The sequence below is a fragment of the Nerophis ophidion genome, linkage group LG11 (assembly GCF_033978795.1).
Source record: "Nerophis ophidion isolate RoL-2023_Sa linkage group LG11, RoL_Noph_v1.0, whole genome shotgun sequence".
NCBI classification, from domain to species: Eukaryota; Metazoa; Chordata; class Actinopteri; order Syngnathiformes; family Syngnathidae; genus Nerophis; species Nerophis ophidion.
Window position 1 is genome coordinate 57,551,904 of NC_084621.1, and position 18,383 is coordinate 57,570,286.

General features: G+C 39.1%; 2 protein-coding genes and 1 long non-coding RNA gene across 5 annotated transcripts in view; 1 reads left to right on the forward strand and 2 right to left on the reverse strand.

Moving 5' to 3' along the window:
• Positions 1 to 567: 567 nt before the first annotated feature.
• On the reverse strand, positions 568 to 8,825 carry LOC133562301 (uncharacterized). Its single transcript, XR_009808879.1, has 2 exons — positions 8,673 to 8,825; positions 568 to 1,006 (listed from the first exon to the last, which is right to left on the reverse strand). It is a non-coding gene; the product is annotated as an uncharacterized LOC133562301 (long non-coding RNA).
• A 1,165-nt stretch (positions 8,826 to 9,990) lies between these two features.
• LOC133562300 (prostaglandin reductase-3-like) lies at positions 9,991 to 14,307 on the reverse strand. The gene is made up of 2 exons (XM_061916338.1): positions 13,750 to 14,307; positions 9,991 to 11,111 (listed from the first exon to the last, which is right to left on the reverse strand). Exons 1-2 carry the CDS (start codon positions 14,037 to 14,039, stop codon positions 10,181 to 10,183), a joined length of 1,221 nt encoding a protein of 406 aa, XP_061772322.1. The 5' UTR covers positions 14,040 to 14,307; the 3' UTR covers positions 9,991 to 10,180.
• tshz1 (teashirt zinc finger homeobox 1) overlaps positions 13,548 to 18,383 on the forward strand; it is a 43,656-nt gene continuing 38,820 nt past the window's right edge. The window contains exons 1-2 of one of the 3 annotated variants that reach the window (XM_061916336.1): positions 13,548 to 13,677; positions 15,164 to 15,670. In XM_061916336.1, coding sequence (XP_061772320.1) covers positions 15,631 to 15,670 — 40 coding nt within the window. In that variant the 5' untranslated portion in view covers positions 13,548 to 13,677; positions 15,164 to 15,630. Of the gene's footprint in view, positions 13,678 to 14,328; positions 14,455 to 14,527; positions 14,995 to 15,163; positions 15,671 to 18,383 lie in introns of those variants that run through there. The other 2 variants (XM_061916337.1, XM_061916335.1) reach the window with 2 other exon arrangements.

Below are 18,383 nucleotides of genomic sequence, written 5' to 3' on the forward strand. Positions count from 1 at the left end.
TTTTCCTCTTACAAACATGTTTATGTGTGCTATGGCTATGAGGTTTTTTCTTCTTCCTTGGCCTCAGTCTGGACCCTCTTTCCAGGGGCCCAGGCTTAGCCTGAATATTTTTTTTCTCATCCCCCCTCAGCCTGTTTCTCACCTTTTTATAAGGAGCGCCGGAAGTTGGCAGACCCGTCAGCGATCCTGTTCGGTCTCCCTGTAATGTTTGTCTGATCTTGAATGGGATTGTGCTGAAAATCTTAATTTGCCCTCGGGATTATTAAAATATTTCTGATCCTGATTTATCGTTAGTTTTTAGGCCAAAATGCGTCCGTTCTCCCTTTTCTGTCTACACACTGTGTCTGTTTGTAAGTACTCCATGATTGTGCACTGCCGAACATGCTCGTCTGCTCGTAAAACCAGCAATGACACGACATGATGACAACGGGTTGGGGCGGACCGCTACTTTTCAAAGGCGGTATAGTACCGAATATGATTCCATACTATGGCGGTACTATACCAAGACTGGTACACCGTACAACCCTAGTGCAAATGTGTGACCTCAACGCAAGCAGGGCCACAACAGACAGTCCAACTCAGCAGCTTTTGCAGAGTTTAATAAATGACTTTAATTGGCTGTAGAGATGTGCTCCTTTTAAGGAGGCTCAAATATTCCATTTCACCTTCTTTCTTGTCTCTGTCACACACAATCTAGCTCCCACGCGCACACACTTCTGAATGAAGCCATCTCTTTACCTTTACTCACAGTTCCTGGGTCTGCTGTGGCTAATTAGTTGAGTGGGGTTTTAGGTTTGGTAATTAGACAGAGGCGGGAGTGACGGGGGCTGTGGGAGTTGGGGAGTTGAGGGTGTCTGACTGACTGCAAAGAAAGAGAGTGGACTGTCTGGATCCTGGCAGCACAGAGCAGCCAGCGAGTGTCCCTTAGGCATCTGGTGGTGGAGCACCAGTCCACACAACAGCCGTGATGTCTTTGTTTTGCGCCACATGTTACTGCAGGGGAGAACTGTGGGGAAAAAATAGGTTTGTGAGAGTAAAAGGAGAGACCTGTGAGAATTTCGCTCGCTCGTAGTTTGGACATCATCATCATCGAGAACTTGGAATTAAAACTAAATCGAAGAGCCAGACAAAGTTGTAATTTTAGAGCTGTTAAATCTGGAATATAAACTATTGTATAATAATAATAATAATATTATTAATAAGCTTTATTGTATCCGAGGAGAAACTGTCTTGGACATAAGACACAGCGTTTTGCATACATGCATACAAACATACAGTTCATCCGACAATTCAATGACGATAGTGAACAGTGCGCATATCAGTTAGTTATGAGATCACACATTACACTTCCCCCATATATATTAAGTAAAATTATTACTTTTTACTAGGACTGTCAAACAGTGACAATATGTCAACGCTTAATATATCCTGCGGCGTACCCCAGGGATCAATACCAAGAACACAATTGTTCAAACTCTATATAAGCGACATTTGTAATGTAACAATGTAATTAAAAAGAGTCCTTACTGCAGATGACACAAATAACAAATAATTAAAAGAGATAGTTTGACAAAAAAAGATTATCCTTAGATCGCACTAAAACTAAAATAATAATATTCCGAAACAGCAGGAGAGAAAGACAAATACAAAGAGATGGAGGAGAAATTGAAAAAGAAAAACATATCAGATTTGTCGGTGTAATAGATCAAATTAACTCCATTCATCCATCCATCCATTTTCTACCGCTTATTTCCTTTCGGGGACACGGGGGGGCGCTGGCGCTACAATCGGGCGGAAGGCGGGGTACACCCTGGACAAGTCGCCACCTCATCAAAGGGCCAACACAGATAGACAGACAATATTCACACTCACATTCACACACTACGGCCAATTTGTTTTAGTGTTGCCAATCAACCTGTCCCCAGGTGCATGTCTTTGGAAGTGGGAGGAAGCCGGAGTACCCGGAGGGAACCCACGCATTCACGGGGAGAACATGCAAACTCCACACAGAAAGATCCCGAGCCTGGATTTGAACCCAGGACTGCAGGACCTTCGTATTGTGAGGCAGACGCACTAACCCCTCTGCCACCGTGAAGCCCTCAAATTAACTCATTTAGTAAATTTAAAACATAAGGTGGCAAGAAGTGTTTCTATAATGAATAAAGCTATATATGTTCTGGACCAAAAATCACTTCATATTCTTTACCATATCTGAGTTATTGTGTAGAAAAATGGGGGAATAACTACAAATGTACATTTCATTCACTAACTGTGTTACAACAAAAAACAATTAGAATAACACATAATGATTGATCTAGAGAACATACAAGTCCTGTATTTATTAAATCCAAAATATTGAAATTCAATCAATCAATGATTTGGTGCATTTGCAAACTCCTAAAAGTTATGCGCAAAGCAAATTATAATCTGCTATCCAAAATATACAACATTTCTTCTCAACAAAAAAGGAGAAATAGAATTAAAGAGAAAAACCCAAGTGTATGTACACACAACCATAAAAACCTTTTATCATATCAATATGTGGAATTGAATTATGGAACGCATTAAGAAAAGAAGTCAAATAATGTACTAATATGATACCATTGAAGAAACTGTTTAAACTACAAGTGTTTACAAAGTACAAGAAAGAAGAAATGTGATATACGTCTTGAACTTATCGAAAAAAGGATATCATTTATCTAATTGAATAAATCATAACCGACTTTTTTATGAATAGAACTATTGTATTTAGAATGCATCAATGTATTATGTACAAATTGATAACAGGAAGTGAACATCCATCCATCCATTTTCTACCGCTTGTCCTTTTTGGGGTCGTGGGGGATGCTGGAGCCTTTCTCAGCTGCATTAGGGCGGAAGGTGGGATTACACCCTGGACAAGTCGCCACGTCATCGCAGAGGAAGTGAACATATGTGTTACTAATTGCTGTCAAGATCGCTGAATTTCCCCCAGGGATCAATAAAATACTTTCTATTCTATTCTATTCTATTCCATGCAGAAAAGGGTTAGGATTAAATAAACTTTGATTATTTCTACTCCTTTTTGGGACACTTGGTAAAGAAATATGAAAATAACTATAAGATGCGATGTATCAAATTTGAAACGGTTTATATGTACAAAATAAACCAACTAAACAAACAATTACAACATGATTAATCACGATTAATCACAAATGTACTTTTTTTTTTCTTAAATATTTATTTTTTTTAATGGTAATTTTTAATACATTTTTCACCATTTTTCTGCAACTAACTCTCTGACTTGTCACTAGTTTCTCTGTCAGTCTAAGCTTCGGCGTGTGGTGTCAACTGCGGGCAACTGGGGCCGCAATAAACCAGCAAACCTGTGAGAAAAGAACACACTACCTACCGACGCAGACGCGTTTTGCTTTATTGTGAGCAGAGAAAAGCAAGACCACTACACGTTCAAAAACAGGCCTCCAAAAAAAAAAAAAGCAACTTGAAACCCACAAACTTTTCAAGCTACTTCAGATAAAAAAAAGTAATTTGTAATTTGCAAAAAAATATACGGAAATAACTTGGGTCTTGTGGAGCGAGCAACCTGCCAGGGCTTCGAAGCGTACCTTGCCATTCAATATAACCTTTTCTTTGTCCACTTCTGCTCTCTATTCGTTCCAGTGACTAAACATCAGCTGAAACGCCACTTCTTTTCCACTGACTGAGGGTCGCAGAGGACGCACGTTGATAACGCGATAAAAAAATAATAGTGTTGTTAAAGAAAATATTCATTAACCTATTGTAATCTTGTTAACTTTGACAGCCCTACAATGTATATACATGCATCCCTGTGGATATTTCAAACATGGTCTTCACTATTTAGGGAAAAAAAAAGTACTGTAGTAGTAGCGTTGAACCTATAAGAGACACACTTTGTCATGAGAATAAAAATATTTTGTAAAATGTCTAAAGAATTATATATGATGGACACATTGCTTAACCTATTGTACTATAACAATCTACAACATGGGTGTCAAACTCTGGCCCGCGGGCCACATTTGGCCCGCCGTATAATTTCATTTGGCCCTTGAGGCAATAACAAATTAACATTAGAGCTGGCCCGCCGCCGTAACACCACATTCACCGCTAATACTCATACTCGTCAACCCTCCCAATTTTCCCAGGAGACTCCCGAAGTTCAGTGCCCCTCCTGAATTTCTCACGAGTTCCACCCGGACAATAATATTGGGGGCGGGCTGTAAAAACACGGCTTTCGGCGTTCTCTACATGTCGCCACGTCCGCTTTTCTTCCATAAAAACAGCGTGCCGGCCCACTCACATAATATATGCGGCTCATACACACACACAAGTGTATGCAAGGCATACTTGGTCAACAGCCATACAGGTCACACTGAGGGTGGCCGTATAAACACGGTTAACACTGTTACAAATATGCGCCACACTGTGAACCCACAGCAAACAAGAATGACAAACACATTTCGGGAGAACATCCGCACCGTAACACATCATAAACACAAATATCCAGAACCCCTTGCATCACTAACTCTTCCGGAACGCTACAATATACACCCCTGCTACCACCACACCCCGCCCCAACTCAAACCCGCCGCCGAAAAAAGGCACTAAATTTGTGTTTTTATTTTATTTGATATGCCAATGATATTTTTTTATTATTATTATTTGAAACTGGATTTTGCATGTCACTATAAAGTTATAGAAGACTTGCTTGTTCAATATTCAATGCAAAACTTGTTTGGGTCCCTATTAAAGGGTTAATTTGTTCAACCTCAGCCCACGGCTTTGTTCAGTTTTAAATTTTGGCCCGCTCTGTATTTGAGTTTGACACCCCTGATCTACAAGGTTAATACAGTTGGCTTCTCTTTCTTCTCCTTCATTTATCTGCTTTATTTTCCATTTCATGTTATCATTGCATATACGTATGTTTGAACAATTGTAGTGTTGATAATAAAAGTAGTTATTGTTAAATTTGTTATTAAAAGTGCTATTTATATTGCTATTTGTATTGCTCCATTTGTAGTGTAATAGTGTTCACTGATGTTGTTGTTGTTGTCTTAGCCACCTCTTGTCCCCACAATTTTCTCCCTCCTGCACCAAATAATAATATAAATCAATTTAATAAAGTCAAATACAAATAAGGCAACAAGAGAAGTATCCCACACTTCTCTTTTGTAAAGTACATTTGTACAGCTAATATGGGCACCTACATCAACAATGTGATTTGCCTGAAAAGCTGGACAGTAGGGGTGTGGGAAAAAATCGATTCGAATTTGAATCGCGATTCTCACGTTGTGCAATTCAGAATCGATTCTCATTTTTAAAAAATCGATTTTTTTTTTTAATCAATCCAACAAAACAATCCACAGCAATACCATACCAATGCAATCCAATTCCAAAACCAAACCTGACCCAACAACTCAGAACTGCAAACAACAGAGCAATTGAGAGGAGACACAAACACGACACAGAACAAACCAAAAGTAGTAAAACTAAAATGAATAATATCAACAACAGTACCAATATTAGTTATAATTTCAGCATATCAGTGATTAAAAATCCCTCATTGACATTATCATTAGACATTTAAAAAATAAAAAGAATAGTGTCACAGTGGCTTACACTTGCATTGCATCTCATAAGCTTGACAACACACTATGTCCAATATTTTCACAAAGATAAAATAAGTCCTATTTTTGGTTCGTTTAATATTTAAAACAAATGTACATTATTGCAATCAGTTGATAAAACATTGTCCTTTACAATTATAAAAGCTTTTTACACAAATATACTACTCTGTTTGCATGTCAGCAGAATGGGGTAGATCCTGCTGAAAGCCTATGTATTGAATGAGTAGAGAATCCTTTTAAATCGGGAAAAAATTTTTGAATCGAGAATCGTGTTGAATTGAAAAAAATAAAAATCGATTTTGAATCGAATCGTCACCCCAAGAATCGATATTGAATCGAATCGTGGGACACCCAAAGATTCGCAGCCCTACTGGACAGACCAAAAAAAAAAGAATGATATATGATGGGGTGCTTTATATGACATTATACATAAATCTGATTTTACAGAAAAACATGGCAACATTCACCAATTTATCAGTCAATCCCTAGTGGTATAATGGCGAGCTTCTTCCTCTTGCGGCTGAGGGCGAGGGTACGATCCCCGGCTAGACCTGTAGGGGTATTCTGTTCAAACATAAAGCAAAATCATCATGCAATTGTCTGGCAGTGGCAAACCCTAATGGAACAACTTTACAGTCCACAACATAGAATGAGATGCCATATTGGAAATGTATCAGAAGACTCTAAATATTCCAGTAAATACTATAACAGAGCTGTCAAAGTTGATGTGATAATGAGTTAACACAAGTTCCCTTTTAAAACACAGCTGTTTTTTTTTAATCGTTTGATTAACACGTGTGTTGTGTGACCTCGGTCCATACCATAGCAGTGCAAATCATGACATTCCAGTTTATGCTGAATCACTGGAACTAATAGGGAGAAGAAATGAACAAATAAAAAGATATATTGCATGGCAAGTTTAGCGTCGATGCCCTGGCAGGTCGTTCTCTCCACAACACCAAAGTTAATTCCATCCACTGTCACTGTGAGTTAAGTTATCACCGTAGTTACTAGCTGCTACAAGCAGCAGGTTAGCCAAGTCTGCGTATTACTTTCTTCCTCAAGTCGCTTACAAAATGTTTATTTTGAGCTTGTTTCTGAACGTGCGGTTGCTTTTTTTGGGCTTGCTTTTCTCGCCCCACAATAAGGCAATACCCAATACCCTGGAACGTAGTTTGTCATTTCCTACATGTACCCTACAGTTGCATGCAAATGCCTGAGAAAAACAAGTGACGAGATAATAGGAGAGTCTGGTGGCGGTAGGTGTGGAAAACCTGAGAAAAATACCATTTAAAATATAAATATACACTTCATAATGGGATAAAACAGTGCACTAAAGGACTTGAGTAAACCCCAGGTGGAAAAAGTTTTGCGTATGTGTTCATTGTGTGTTGAACATTTGCATAAAATACTGTCCAGACCTACAGTCGTGGTCAAAAGTTTACATACACTTGTAAAGAACACAATGTCATGGCTGTCTTGTTCAAGACAGCCATGACATTACATGACAAGACATCCAGTTTCCAATTAATTCTACAACTCTTATTTTTTTGTGATAGGGTGATTGGAGCACATGCTGTGGGGCAAAAAAGTATTTAGTCAGCCACCGATTGTGCAAGTTCTCCCACTTAAAATGATGACAGAGGTCTGTAATTTTTCATCATAGGTACACTTCAACTGTGAGAGACAGAATGTGAAAAAAAATCCAGGCATTCACATTGCAGGAATTTTAAAGAATTTATTTGTAAATTATGGTGGAAAATAGGTATTTGGTCAACCATTCAAAGCTCTCACTGACAGAAGGAGGTTTTGGCTCAAAATCTCACGATACATGGCCCCATTCATTCTTTCCTCAACACGGATAAATCGTCCTGTCCCTTTAGCAGAAAAACAGCCCAAAAGCATGATGTTTCCACCCCCGTGCCTCACAGTAGATATAGTGTTCTTGGGATGCAACTCAGTATTTTCTTCATCCAAACACGACGAGTTGAGTGTATACCAAAATGGGTACATGGATGACACAGCAGAGGATTGGGAGAATGGCATGTGGTCAGATGAAACCAAAATAGAACTTTTTGGTATAAACTCAACTCGTCATGTTTGGAGGAAGAAGAATACTGAGTTGCATCCCATGAACACCACACCTACTGCGAAACATGGGGGTGGAAACATCATGCTTTGGGGCTGTTTTTCTGCTAAGAGGACAGGACGATTGATCCATGTTAAGGAAAGAATGAATGGGGCCATGTATCGTGAGATTTTGAGCCAAAACCTCCTTCCATCAGTGAGAGTTTTGAATGGTTGACCAAATACTTATTTCCCACCATAATTTACAAATAAAATCTTTTAAATTCCTGGATTTTTTTTCACATTCTGTCTCTCACAGTTGAAGTGTACCTATGATTAAAATTACAGACCTGTGTCATCTTTTTTAAGTGGGAGAACTTGCACAATCGTTGGCTCACTAAATACTTTTTAGCCCCACTGTACTTGTTGGTCACAAAAAACATTCATGAAGTTTGGTTCTTTTATGAATTTATTATGGGTCTACTGAAAATGTGACCAAATCTGCTGGGTAAAAAGTAAGTGACACTATTTAAATATACACTTTTATTTGCGAATAATTATGAGTTAACAATGGACAAGAGGCAATTGTGATTAAATATTTTGTTTGACGACCCTAATATATATAGATATATTTGTTTCAAATACTGAACATTAAAACACAGTGCAGTCCAGTTGTGCCACATATTACAGTGTTTCAACGTTTTCTTAAAAATATACAGGTCATTTGAAATTAATCTCATTAGATTGTGCTCCTAATGAAGCGCCATTCATTTAAAACCATGCACTGTGAAATTTTGCTTTTTAATGGGCAGTGGAACAATGTTTAAAAGTAAAGGATTGATAATAAGGCAAATTCTTGAAATTAAAACAACACGGTTGCACAGAAAAACTGTCCCTAAAAAAAAAGGCTTTTTCAATCTTTAATGTCTTGTTTACTTCCAGCAATTCCAGGTTTCTTACCTATGTTGCCGGTGAGAAGCCTCCGACTGCAACACAATCCAATTAAATAAAGAGTGTTGTCTCTCCAGGTTCCTCTGTTCTCTAATTGGGGCTGTGACTGCTCACTAATCAGCAGAGGTACAGGTGGGCCCTGGAGGACGCAGACAAGGCTTCTCCTGTTAATTGAAGAGATGCTAAACCTGGACTACTCATTGCCATGCAACATAGATGCAAACACAACTCGAGCATGCTAAATTTATCTAAACACTCCTTTGCATCATCTCCCCTCACCTTCTCTACGGATGCATTTTTTTTTGTCTTAAAACAATGCACCATAACAAATATTGATGTTACACAGATGATTGTGGTAATTAAATGATCATAAGCTCAAATAATGTTCTGCTTCTCTCTTAATTATACTCTTTTAAACCAGTCAGAAAAAGGACAATTTTGACTTGATGTTCATTATGCACATGGAAGCTATTAAGGACCTTAAGAAACCTGCACTAAAAACATTTCTCATTTTAATTAATTAACCTGTTATTTTGTCTATTTTCAGTTTTTTTCCCCCTCAAGGGCTGAAGCCATCTTGGCCAGGTGTGTTTGGGATTTCCTGTCCCGTCTGGTGATAGTAGCTGCAGTGCATGCTGGGTCACAGCTGAGTATATTATATAGAGGAAATAACATGTCCACAGCACACCAAGTCCACATTCATACTTGCCAAATAGCAAGTTTTTTATTGTTTTATTTGCTGCCTGATTTGAAAACTAAAAACTAAACTTGCAACTATTAAGTGCATTATCCTTGTAATAAATACATTCAGCATAATGGAGTTTGAATGTGTTACTTACATGTTCTTGCCCTTCAAATCTCAATTTCATACAAAACATATAAAACTTAATGTTAAAACTAATCCACAGTAGTTCCACCATCATTTTGACTGCCAGTTAGGTGGACACATTTTTTTTTATTATTATGTGCAGCTTTGGGGCATGTGAAGGCAAAGATTGATTATGTGGATTGTGTTCCTGTCAGCAACACACAGGCACTAAAATATAAGGCACACCTGGAGCAGTACTCACATTTGACATACCAACGTAAGCCCCTGAAAGACAAACAATGAAGTCTATAAAACATTTATGGTAGATAAAGTGCTGTAGAGTGCTAAAAGCAAGCAGAGTGAGGCATCTGGTCTGAAATGAGTGAAAGTGGGTGTATGAACATTAAGAAAGTGTTGCAGCATCCATTGTAAAAGAGGTTAGAGCTATAAATTAATACACATTTATTTCTAATATGAATCTGTGATTTTACAAAGAAAAAAAAAACGGATCTGACAACATTAAAAAAATTAATGACTTGCTTTTTATTTGCAATTACAAAGTCTCAGTAGCAGGAGAAAAGTTGTTAATAAATCCTTGCATAGCTGTTGTTAATCTTGCAAAAGTTATGCTGATTTACTTCATCACATGCCATAATTAAATCAAAAATGATGTTAAAGTGCAAGAAAGAACTCTTTGGTGCAAAGAATTTCACAATTTACTATCATATTTTGAGAAAGGCGCCACTTCCACCACAACCTTGCCCAGGTTCTTGCCTGCATACATGTAGTCTACAGCTCTGAAGACTGACTCGAGGCCAACAAACCTCCCCCCTTGAGCCAAATCCCCATAATCCACCTCGCACACGAGCTTCCCCTTGGCAAACATCTGCATCATGCTAGCCAGAGCCTCCTTGTAGTCGCTGATGAAGTGGGGAAGGAAGAAACCTCGAAGGCTGGCTGATTTTTGGAGAAGTTTTACAGGTAAAGTTGCTCCTCTGAACTTGGGAATCCCGGATGCAGACTGGTATCCTGATATGAAGCCTATCACTATGAGCCGCCCTTTTTGAGCCAGACTGTTGACCGCCACGTCTAGAACGTTGCCTCCGACGGATTCATAAACCACGTCTATACCTTTTGGGTACTCTGTCTTCAGGGCCTTGACCAGGTCCTCTGCTTTGTAGTTAATTGGCCGGTCACACCCGATAGATTTAAGGAAGCCTGCTTTCTCATTGGACGAGCAGGTGCCGATCACGTGACAACCGGCATGTTTGGCAAACTGCACCGCAAACTGCCCCGTTCCTCCTGCAGCTGCCGTGACCAGAACGGTCTCGCCTTGGGCCAGGTCACCCAGTCGTTTCAAAGCGATGTACGCAGTAGCACCGCTGACCAGAAAGGTTAGAAACTCGGGCTTCACCGAGGGAACAGGCACAACCATCTTGGCGGGAACCACTGTGTACTCCGCAAAGGCGCCATTGTTGAAGTAGGCCACAGTGTCCCCAACGGTGTAGCGGGAGCTGGCACTTAGGCCCAGGCCGACCACCTCGCCAATACCCTCAAATCCAGCGTCGAAGGGAGGCTGTACAGACGGATCATAACGTCCTGCCGTATAATTAATGTCGGAGGCGTTGATTCCCACAAAACTGAAAGACAATGAAACAAAAAGCTTGGAATGAAAGATGAGACAAATACAGTTGAGGTGATGACCCCGACTTCAGATAAATCTTCACTTGGATTTGTTCTGGTGATAATCTGCATTCTCTCTTGAAAAGAAGTAGCAAACTTCACTGACATGAAATGCTTGTATGATACCAAACAATGCATTAAGTGATTCATTGCTCTCAGAAACCAACAACAAACTGCAATTTAGAAACCATACATAATTGTCTCAAGTCAAGGACGACTGTTCTCATCTTTGGCAACATGATGGAAAGAAACGTGAGAAAAGAAGTGTATAAATAAACCACTTACTATACTGTCTTTAAGTTTTGCATTCTGGTCTTATTATTGTGATGTTGCTTGTGCACTTTGAGCTTGCAGATAATGCGTCTGCAAACTACAGCTGGGTCGCTGAGAGAGAGCATCTCTCTATTGGACTAAATTATATCCTGAAATTTAAAGTAAAATTAACTATAGCCACATAAAAACAGAAAATACAAAAGATTAAATTATATCAAATAAGCAGACGGTTGTGACAGTGTTGTCACAATTATTTCAAAACAGACTTCTCTTTACGGCTTTGAGAAAATATTGTCATTAACAACATATGTTTAATGAATGAGTAATTATTGCAGTAGCTCTTATTACAATCATACCATTTATTTGGGGGGTGTTTACTAATTTAATGCAGAATTATGGAGCAAGTAAAAAAAAAAAAAAAAATCACACTTCAGTGCCGCTTATACTCTCACTTTAACATCATGCATTTAACATGAATCTACTTTCTTTAAAAAGGGATTCAATTTGTTGTAAATAATTTAATTATCAATATTTCTGTAAAAGGACTTATTCAACAGAATTCATAGTTGACCGTGTGAAAACTTCTGCTAAAAAAAAAATAAAAATCAAATAAAAAATCAAATGCACCACTTAACTGTATTACTACCCCGCCTCCTCATTCCTTTCCCTATGGTTGTGACCAACAACCGCCAAGTAACCTGACGGTCAAAGGTCTTAGTTTACAAGCAAATAATCCCGATCCTGCAAGGCTATAATGTGATCTTCACTCAGACCGGTGCAAAACTACATTTTATTGGGCCGTAAATGCCACAATATATAACCTAAACGGATTGTGATAGGCGTATTTAACATAAAATCCCAGGTCAAGCATGCAGATCTAATAAAAAGCACAGGTAAGATATTGCTTTTAGCAGCATTTATCACTTTAAACCAGGAGTCACCAGCGCGCTGCCCGCGGGCACCAAGTAGCCCGTAAGGACCAGATGAGTAGCCCGCTGGCCTGTTCTAAAATTAGCTTAAATAGCAGCACTTACCAGTGAGCTGCCTTTATTTTCAAAATTGTATTTATTTACTAGCAAGTTGGTCTCGCTTTGCTCGACATTTTTAATTCTAAGAGAGACAAAACTCAAATAGATTTTGAAAATCCAAGAAAATATTTCAAAGACTTGGTCTTCACTTCTTCAAATACATTCATTTATTTTTTTTACTTTACTTCTTATAACTTTCAGAAACACAATTTCAGAGAAAAAATTCAACCTTAAAAATAATTTTTGGATTTTTAAACACGTATACCCTTTTACCTTTTAAATTCCTTCCTCTTTTTTCTGACAATTTAAATCAATGTTCAAGTAAATTCTTTTTTTTTTTATTGTAAAGAATAATAAATACATTTTTATTGAATTCTTCATTTTAGCATCTGTTTTTTCGACAAATAATATTTGTGGAATATTTCTTCAAACTTATGATTAAAAAAAAAATATATATATTCTGGCAAATTTAGAAAATCTGTAAAAATCTAATTTTAATCTTTCAAAGTATTTTGAATTTCTTTTAACATTTTTGTCCTGGAAAATCTAGAAGAAATAATGATTTGTCTTTGTTAGAAATATAGCTTGGTCCAATTTGTTATATATTCTAACAAAGTGCAGATTGGATTTTAACCTATTTAAAACATGTCATCAACAATAAATATTTATTGTGAGAAAACATTAAATTATCAGTGTTTCCACAAAGATAAATATCATTAATTATTAATAATAACATAGAGTTAAAGGTGAATTGAGCAAATTGGCTATTTCTGGCAATTTATTTAAGTGTGTATCAAACTGGTAGCCCTTCGCATTAATCAGTACCCAAGAAGTAGCTCTTGGTTTCAAAAAGGTTGGAGACCCCTGCTTTAAACCCTACCGTGTGTTTAGTTCCTGTCATCTTGTGATCTAAAAAACGGCTTCACTTTTGCAAAGGAGAGAAATGGTGCAGCATCTCCTTTCCCACCTCCAGCATCTCATCTGCTGGCACTGGTGGGGGCCCCCCATGACTTTGTATTTGCAGGTTGGTGACGTAGACAGACATGAGGACGGAGAGAGAGAGAGGGAGGGAGGAAAGAGAGAGAGAGATGCCGAGATGGATTGATAGACAAATGCAGAGAGGGGCGGAACTTGGAATTACAGTACGGCTCTTATTCCTCACGTATTTTGCCATTTTGTGATGAGGATGATTGCTGCTTCTGGTGGACATATCCGAATCGAGGTAAGTAAGGCTCTGCAACTTCTAGATTACACATTGTTTTGGGTTTTTTGGTGATATAAAACGACAACTTACCGATTCCTTACGAGCAAGTCCGCGTCCCCGGGTGTGGGAACAGGAACATTCTGCACCGACGCGGCTTCTCCAAAATTGGGGCTCAGCTTGTTCACAACCACCTTTTTCATGCTGCTCGGTATGGAAGATCCCTTGAAATCAATGAAGTGCGCCGAGTAGGACATGTCGATGATAGGGCGTCGCGGAACCGGGAGAAGTCCAGAAAGTGAGTCGGTGCCTCTCCGCCTGGAAGCCAGCGACGATAACAACACCGCCGTCCGAGTATTTCTTGCCCACAGAGGCGCGGACATTGCTCCTTCCTCCCCGGGAAATGTGACAAAGTTCACGGGCAACTTGCTTGCTAGCCTGCTAGCGGGCTCGTCCTACGCGCTGGCGTCATTATTACAGGCTCGAACACGACTATTTGCTTCGAAGCTGAAATAAACAATTTGTAAAGCGAGTCCCCCCCCCAAAAAAAGGAGCTTTAATGGCAAAAACGTTGAGAGAGGAGCACAGCCGCGCCACACACTCGCTAGTCGTCCGTGTTTGTCTGCTAAGTCCCGCCCCCTTCTTCTTCTTCTTCTTCTTCTCCTTCTCCTTCCCGGACACAACATGCACTTCCTAGTGAGGTGAAACTAACCATTTCCCTCAACTTAATAATACAAACAACACGATGAAGAAAGGACAAAAACGTCTTAAAGCGACGTCTTTGAAGGGCGCATACATGTAAGCTTGTATGGCCAATTGAATGTATGAGCCACAAATATGTATTTAATTACGTCGTACGTGTAACAAAATAGACTTTTTTTTTTTTTTTTTGGACGTGACGGTGTTTTAACGTCGGTGTGCTTTATGGCCACCAGGCTGCCATTGTCATGTTTCCCCGGCATGGAGAGTGTTGGTTGGGTAAGGGGACAAGACAATTAAAAAGATTGACAGGTAGCCTCCTCTGTCAGGGCTGACGCTGGCGGAGAAGGGGAGGAGTAAAAAAAAAAAATGTAGCAGGAAAAGCCTCGATGCGTCTGTCTATCAGTTGAGACGGTCTGAAAACAGCTTGTGGATCCATCGCGTTTCCGTTTTTTTTCTTCCTGGGGTTCGAACTCGGATCTGTCCCCCCTCCCTCCTTTCTTGTTTAAGAGACAAGCGTGTTACGAGTCCATGTCGCCAAAGCTTTTTTAGATGCATGCGTCTCAAGTGTTCCTTCTCGCCGCATCAAACAGACCCTGCTCAAGATGCCGCGAGATATAATCAATCCTAAAAGCGTAGGTAAGGTATAAATATGTATATTTGTGCTTTGCTATTTTCTTTTTCATTTGAATCGGAGTCCGAACTAGCGAGACGGAATCCGGGATGAGGTGGCGTGTCGGTGCCTGGGACTGTGACGTTAACGCATCTAATGGCTGTCTCTCTCTTTCATCTCTTTTTTTTTCTCCAGGTTTCTGACTTTTAAAAAAAGGGGTGCACAGAAAGGACTCGTTTCTTATCAGACTGGACTTATTTGTTTTGTTTGTTATTTTTGAGTTTTCTAAAGCGCCGCAAACTATCGCCCCGCTACAACTCCAAAGATTTTTTTTTTTTTTTTTTGTAATTCCAGCGGAAGTGAAGTGAAAACTTTGGGTATTTTGTTGAAATTACATCCACGGGGGGGCGAAATGAAGGAAGATGATATTTGATGGACACGAAGGTCTCCTGAGCTGCTACGTAATTTTTCCAACCCCACGACGTTGGAGCCGATCCGGCTATTAAAGTCTAAAAATATCAGCCGGTGTAAAGAGAAGACTGACATTTTCTGCTCTGAGATCAAAACGCTCCCCCCCGAAAAGGGATGATTTTTCACCACTGACAGACTTCCAGTTCTTTGTCATTCCTGCATGAGAAGCACCGTGGAGGTTGACGGTCACTATGCCGAGGAGAAAGCAGCAAGAGCCGCGGCGATCAGCAGGTATAACCCGCCCCCTCTTCCACTGTCATTTCTCATCTCCCTCCAAGCAAAATAGCTTTTATATATATATATATATATATATGTATATATATATATATATATATATATATATATATACATATACATATATATGTCACTTAATGCAGACTATTTGTCGCATACTACTTTCTTTAGTTGTGCTGCATGCCTCGAATCTTATAATTACATTTGACACACATTTATTGTCATACTTTAACTGCAGGGCTATACCTTAACCTGGGTTTAGTTGTCCTAAAATGTGTCAAATTGCCTGCTTATCTTTCTGATTAAAGTAACAGTTTTGGGGACTAAAGAGATCGTAGGAGGTCCAACTGTGTGTGTCTGTTTATGTGTGTGTGTGTGATGAGTAGGAAAGAAAGGGGAGAAAACAGGTGTTTTTTTGCCGTCCTTTTATTATATTAGAGGATTGACGTCCTAGATTTAACTGGTGATTGATCGCCTGTCATGTGACTATTTCTGATCTGTTCAACACTGATAAGCTTCAATACATTTCCGCATCAAGGCAGGTATGCAAACTATCTCCTGTGATGTTGTCAGCCAGACTTGGGGAAAAAAGTTTTGCAGATGAGTTTTTTTTTAATTGTAAAAATCTAAAAAAGCAATGGCGTGTTTATTGCATGAAAATTACAGTATTGCACCTAAGCAAACATCTCAGGTCACGGATTAGGTTACTTATAAATGTGTGCGTTCCCTTTCAGATTTACCCCACATCCACTCCCAAGAACCAGTCTAGTATCGTAATCGATATCCAGTGCTGGAGGGGAGTCTAATATTTACTGTGTGGCCAGCTGATAAACCCAGGTGTTGGCAGAGGGCTGACACCATTGACTTCTAGTGGTTTGGATCTGGACTCCCCTCTTTTTTTTCCTCTCGTCTCCCTGCAGTCTTTAAACAAATGTAAATGAGTGACAGGGGTTTCTACCTCTGTGCTAATGAGGCCGACTCTTTGAAGTTAGGCATTAACAACTGGAGTGAACAAAAGACAGTTACAGAATTTTAAAGAGATTTTGAAATATGAGGTGCAAAGCGAGTCGAAGAGGAGGGCCAGCCGACGAAGACTTTGAACTCGGCAGGTTTTATCTTTTTAAGCGTGGTGCTGCTGCTGGTGATGTTAAAAAGGAGTAGGAGGAGGAGGGGAATGTTGTGAAGGAGTAGAGAACATGCAACCAGTGCTCGCAGTCGACTTATTTTTCTCATGCCTTTCTAGCAAGTGAGTTCTGATCCACGCTTGTATTTGGAGTGCATGTTTGAGTTTTGGTTGTTGCGATATTTTACAACTCTTGAAAAGGTCATCCTTTTGGAATCAGAGTGACTCTCATTAGCCTTTTGCATGAAAACATGACATCTCTTTGACCCCTCCATTTCCCACTATCCAGCTTCCCTCCCTCTTTCTCCTACCACACACCCCATTGATCCATCACATTGTCTGCTCAGTGCCATCATCTGTTGTAATGGTCTATCTCAACTTGGCATACAGTATTTGTTCTACTACCCTGTCAAGTCAACATTCAAATGGGTGGCATCAGCCTTCTCCTTTTAAGAACCCAATATCAGCAAATAACCAAAACAGACATACTAATTGTCCTTATTGGAGATGTTGCTCACCTCCGGGTTCTCTTCCATTGTGCTGTTTAGAAAATTATTCTAAATCAGAGCTAACATGTAAAAATTGTCCATACTTTTACATTAAATTACTGCGTTTTTAAAGCAGTGTCCAAACTTGTAATCATTTTTTTTAACTTATGCCGTCCAACATTTTAAATGCATTCATTACCAGTATTACATTTATTTATTAAAGTGTATAATATGTTCTGCACTTAAAAGTTCCGTAAATACGCTCACCAGTTATTTTGCAGGAACATTATTACTGTAAAATAATATATCGCATAATAGTTTTAAAGCATTTTCATATAGCTACACAAATGGTCCAAAAAAGGAGATAATGTTAGTTTTGTTATTTGTGTTTTCCTCAATGAATCCAATATACAAAAAAATATAAAAGTGCATCAACAAGTGTAAATAAAAACATTGGTGTATTTTCTTCTTTAAATATGTGTTTTAATTTATACACAGGTTGTATCATTAAATGACCAAGGGTTAGTTTGTTTTAAATGTGTAACTAAAAATAACGAATACGATAGTCAATTTTTTATGCGTAGGATGGTGATAATTCTAAAACTGTGCGTGAGTACATTTGGAGTAGGCAGCGTTGGTGGTAAAGTTGTTTCCGTCGGCTTCATTAGAGAGAGCCCTAATTATCTGTGTGGCTGATGGATTTGTGACAGGGCCTAACGATTAATGCTGACAAATTCAGTAAGGTGTCAAGTCCGCAGCTGCCTTGATGTAATCAAGCTGATATTATACAGTCCCATAGCCCCTAGTGCAGCACCAACTCAATTTGCCTGCACAGGTGACAAATGGACTTTGCTACCTGACTAATCACGTCAAGAGACAATGCCAGTTAATGACCTTTAGTAAGCCCTCGCCACCCCTCTTATAACCTTGTATTAAGCAAGCCAGTGGGACCTTAGCACAACACAGTGATCCATTTACTTTTTTCCTGAAAGAGTTTCCATTTACTCTGACTAAAAGCAAAACAGTGTTTATTTTCTTTGATGGGTGAACATTTCCAACTGTTGCCAAAAGTTGTATTTATCGCATTAATTACAACCTA

Bases quoted from the DNA above. Each gene is read 5' to 3' on its own strand.
- LOC133562300 (XM_061916338.1), bottom strand. From the start codon at position 14,039: ATGTCCGCGCCTCTGTGGGCAAGAAATACTCGGACGGCGGTGTTGTTA. The intron at 11,112-13,749 runs GTAAGTTGTCGT...ATTGTCTTTCAG, and splicing joins GACTTGCTCGTAAGGAATCG to TTTTGTGGGAATCAACGCCT.